The following is a 4,370-nucleotide window of genomic DNA, read 5'->3' on the forward strand; positions in this document are numbered from 1 at the left end:
TTCGATCTAACGGTTGAGAAATATTAGATTGAATCTAAATCATGTTGTCATGTACTGGTGTTGGAAGGGGTGTCCATAACGTATTCAAGTTGGTTATTAGTTTAGTTGTAAGTTGGACTTGGCTTTTATCAATTGTAATGGTGCCTAAATAGTTTCCATTCTCCTAACCTAGCTATATAAGGCTAGTGAATCTGTGTAAGAGAGATTATCCAATAAAATGAAAATATAATTTGTTTTTCTTCTTCTAAGGCTGATTCCCTGAATCAGATCTGTTCTTCTTCTCTAGGCTTGATTCTCCCGAATCAAGAGAGGTTTATCCTCAAATCTATCACCCAATCTTGTCATGTATAACCAGGTACATGACAATTGGTATCAAGAGCCGTTTCGATCCATGGGGGATTCGATGGCAGGGTTAGAGAAAATCACATCAAAATTGGTAGAACTGAATACGAAAATAGTAGAAATGAAGAAGCAATCTGATGATTTAGCATCAACGATGCTCACCAAAGAAGTTTTCTATTCAGTGATGGATTCATATTTTAGTAAGAAGAACTGCAGTCGTGGAGATCCAGTAGGAGATTCAAAGATCACTTCGAAGTCATCGGATGAAGAAGATCCTACTAAATCAATTGGAATCAGCGACCTAATTTCTACTTCTGTCGCTCAACCCTATGATTTTGAAGACTCCAGTATTGTTACATCGGAAGAAGCAAAATCAATTCCTACTTCTATTCAGCAAGATTCTTCTTCTCAAACCCTCATTAAGGTTGAATCTCAGGCAGTTGACTTAATTTCCGATGGCGCTGTTAAAGACAACGATGGTTCATTTGATAGTATGAATTCTCAATTTAATGAAGCTACAGAGGCCGCTGCGAATGCTTTCATCAAGATAAGTCGGGTTAAAATTGTTGAGGTTAGTTGTGAGGAACTTAAAAGCTTGAAGGAGTTATTGTCCACTTTCTACAACAAATCGAATGGTGTTTGTGTGGATTGTTGTTCTTTTCTCCTTGATGACACTCGTTCATTATTCGACCGAGGTAAGTGTGATGTTATCTCCGGGATTTCTTATAAGAAATTGATGTTTCTGCTGATAGATAATTTGGGGTACCATCCTGAATTTTCATTTTTACATTCAAAGGTTCATGTATGTGTTAATGATACTGAAATTCGAGATGATAGTAAAAATTTTGTTAAAATACTTCCAATGGGTACCGTATGTTTTGAGCACAATTTTTTTTTCAACCACATACTGCTCATTGGGATATATTCTTACCAATATTTCAAGTCTGCAACTAAAGTATTTGGTCGTGGAAAAAGGTTAGATAGTATCAAAGTGTTCTCTAGTTCTGATGGTAAATATGAATATGATTTTGTTACATTTCCTTCTTGTTTGATTGCTCTTTTTGGGTCAGCATTACTGAAAAGGTACAATGAGGATTTGGTTTGTGAGCTGTTTCCAAGTCATGGGTGTCCGTCTGAACTTCAGTTTCTAAATTCGTTGAGTATTAGAATTGTCTATGTTGTTGCAATCGATGGTGAATGGAATTTGGTTGCTGATTTTTCAGAGGGAAATAGATTTTTGTTTCTCTTATTGGCTAGAGTGGTGAGCTTTAGCAAGACATATAAATGGTATGCCCAGGTGCTTAGTATGAAGGGAGCAGAATTTTTTTTCTTACAGCTCGCATGTGCGGTATATGAATGTCAAAATTCTCCGCCTCGTTACAGCTATATGGTTACAGATGGTGACATTGAGGCTGGTGGTTCTCTGTATATGAATATGTCGCAGTATACACGAGTATTTTACCTCCTCTGTTGGATGTATACTATAATGAAATTGCTCAGGAGAAGGTTTGTGAGTATGGGTACTGTTTATATGCTTAATGGTCAAACAGTTTGGATGTATGCTACAAGTGGTGCGTGTTTGTCTCGACTACTTGAGATATCTAATCTGCCAGTCCATTCTGGAATTTAGCTAGTGAGCATGAATATTCTTGTTATCTTCCACTTTGGAGTTTGAATAGAAAGGAAGAAGATATACTCTTACCTACTTCTGCAAAATTCATATCTGGTGGAATTGTTCAGGGTTATCATTGATAGACAAAAAAGTGATGTGCACCAGATTCATTTGCAAGAGATTCTAAATTCTTCAGCGCTTCTATTCTTAGTTCACATAGATGTTAGAACTCGCTTATCTCTTTCATGCATTGATCCTTTTCAGCACTCCACATTACTTACTTCTGCAGTATTTTGGAGGTTTATGATCCAAGAGAGGGTTATACTAACAGCGCCACACTTCAATTGGAGTTTTCTGTGCAGTGAGTTCAGCATTTTAGGAAGGGGGTTATCTGTGCATTATCTATTACATGAGCCTGATGTCTATAGTAGTTGTCTGCTGCCAGTGGGTATTATAATGGGAACTCCGACCTTAGTGGTGGTATGTCGTTTGCTGTTTGATAGGGGTAAAAGCTTGACAACATGGTGATGACATTTGCAACAATTAGTGATGCTATACTCAGTTATGTGCTGTCTGGGATTTCTACTGAGGTTCGAATTTTACATGGATTTACACCAAGGCACTTTTTCAGTGAAGTTTATGTTGTCTCTTTTGTCATCATGTTCATCTATGAGGAATTTTCTAGTTCATTTGTGTTCGATAGAGGGAAATTTCTTTTAAGTTATGAGTGGGGATTGTGGTACCAAATGAGAAGGGGTTATAGTTGGATATTATCCATCCTTTTGACGCTAGTGCGAGTTCATCTCACAAATATTGAAGCTCATTTTTCTGGTAAGGTTGAAATTTCAGATGGGGTTGCACCAAGGACAATTCTTACGGAAGTTTTTGTTGTCTCTTTGGTTATAATGTTCACATATGAGACGAGGGTCTATACTACAGCTCGTGAGCAGCTGGAATGGCATTATTCAAGAGCTTATTTCCTTGTCCAATTCTGGGAGCTAAAGGAATGGTGAACCAGCTACATCATCTCAGTTTGTATAAGGTCAAGACTGATAGGGAAAGAGATGTTTACATGAGTGCATACCAAGCAGCGAATTATGAAGATATTAGACCTGTTAACCGTGAGAAAATAGTACGCTCAAGGAAGTTGAGTTCACTGGTCACATACAAGGAAAAATTTGCGACAAGGTATGAGCATTGCAGGTCACAGGGACGAGATCAGATGATTAATGGGCTTGATATTGCAGTATATAAGGGCCTCACAAGGATATTCATTAGCATTATGACTATTGGGCTTCTCATGTGTTTAGAAAGAGCTAACACTACTATGTCATGTACCGGTGTTGGAGGGGGTGCTCGTCTACAGACCACAATCCTTGCTCCTCCTGCATTGCTCCTGCATTTGTCACAAGCGGCTACCTATCTCTCAAAGTCAATTTTCGCGACTCTCATCCTTGCTTTCAAGGGGAGTGGAATGTCATGTACTGGTGTTGGAGGGGGTGCCCATATCATATTCAAGTTGGTTATTAGTTTAGTTGTAAGTTGGACTTGGCTTTTATCAATTGTAATGGTGCCTAAATAGTTTCCATTCTCCGCCAGTGAATCTGTGTAAGAGAGATTATCCAATAAAATGAAAATATAATTTGTTTTTCTTCTTCTAAGGTTGATTCCCTGAATCAGATCTCTTCTTCTTCTCTAGGCTTGATTCTCCCGAATCAAGAGGGGTTTATCCTCAAATCTATCACCCAATCATGTCATGTATAACCAGGTACATGACACATGTTTTCATCTAACGGTGGATATTGATTGCTTTGTTACCAAGGTAACTTAATGGCAAACCCTGATTTGAAAGACTATATAAGGGGACATCTAGCATCAATGCAAAACTAATCCCCACACCTTACGTGTGATACTAGTTTGCGTGCTAGAGTCGGTTCTCCTTTAACCTTCGGTTTTCTTCTTCTAAAACCAGGTTAACGACTTAAAGACTTCATTGGGATTGTGAAGCCAGACCGATACTACTTTATCGTAGTTGTGTGATTTGATCTTGCATCTTCTATCGTACGATTACAATCATATTGATTGGCTTGAGATTCATATCTCTGATAGGAAAGATATAAAAAGTAATCACAAACATCTTCGTCTCATCGTTTGTGATTCCACAACATCTTGTTTCGCTACCATACGATTAAGATTGTTCTGAGGTGATTGATAACTCTAGGCTATTCTTCGGGAATATAAGACCGTATTATCAATTGGTTCATGTTCACCTTGATTACTATCAAAAGACGGAACAAAACCTTTTAGGGTTCATCTGTGGGAGACAGATTAATCCTTCGATAGACTTGTCTGTGTGAGACAGATTTGTTTGTCATCAAGTTTTCGACTTTGGGTCGTAGCAACTCTTAGTTGTGGG

The 4,370-nt window shown here is 38.1% G+C and overlaps 1 protein-coding gene across 1 annotated transcript; it reads left to right on the forward strand.

Moving 5' to 3' along the window:
* The first annotated feature begins 310 nt into the window (after positions 1-310).
* Positions 311-3,615, forward strand: LOC113318400. The gene is made up of 2 exons (XM_026566560.1): positions 311-1,037; positions 1,413-3,615. The coding sequence occupies exons 1-2, from the start codon at positions 344-346 to the stop codon at positions 1,970-1,972; spliced, it is 1,254 nt and encodes a 417-aa protein (XP_026422345.1). The 5' UTR covers positions 311-343; the 3' UTR covers positions 1,973-3,615.
* Positions 3,616-4,370: the final 755 nt, after the last annotated feature.

This window comes from Papaver somniferum, chromosome 10 (assembly GCF_003573695.1).
Source record: "Papaver somniferum cultivar HN1 chromosome 10, ASM357369v1, whole genome shotgun sequence".
Classification (NCBI taxonomy): Eukaryota; Viridiplantae; Streptophyta; class Magnoliopsida; order Ranunculales; family Papaveraceae; genus Papaver; species Papaver somniferum.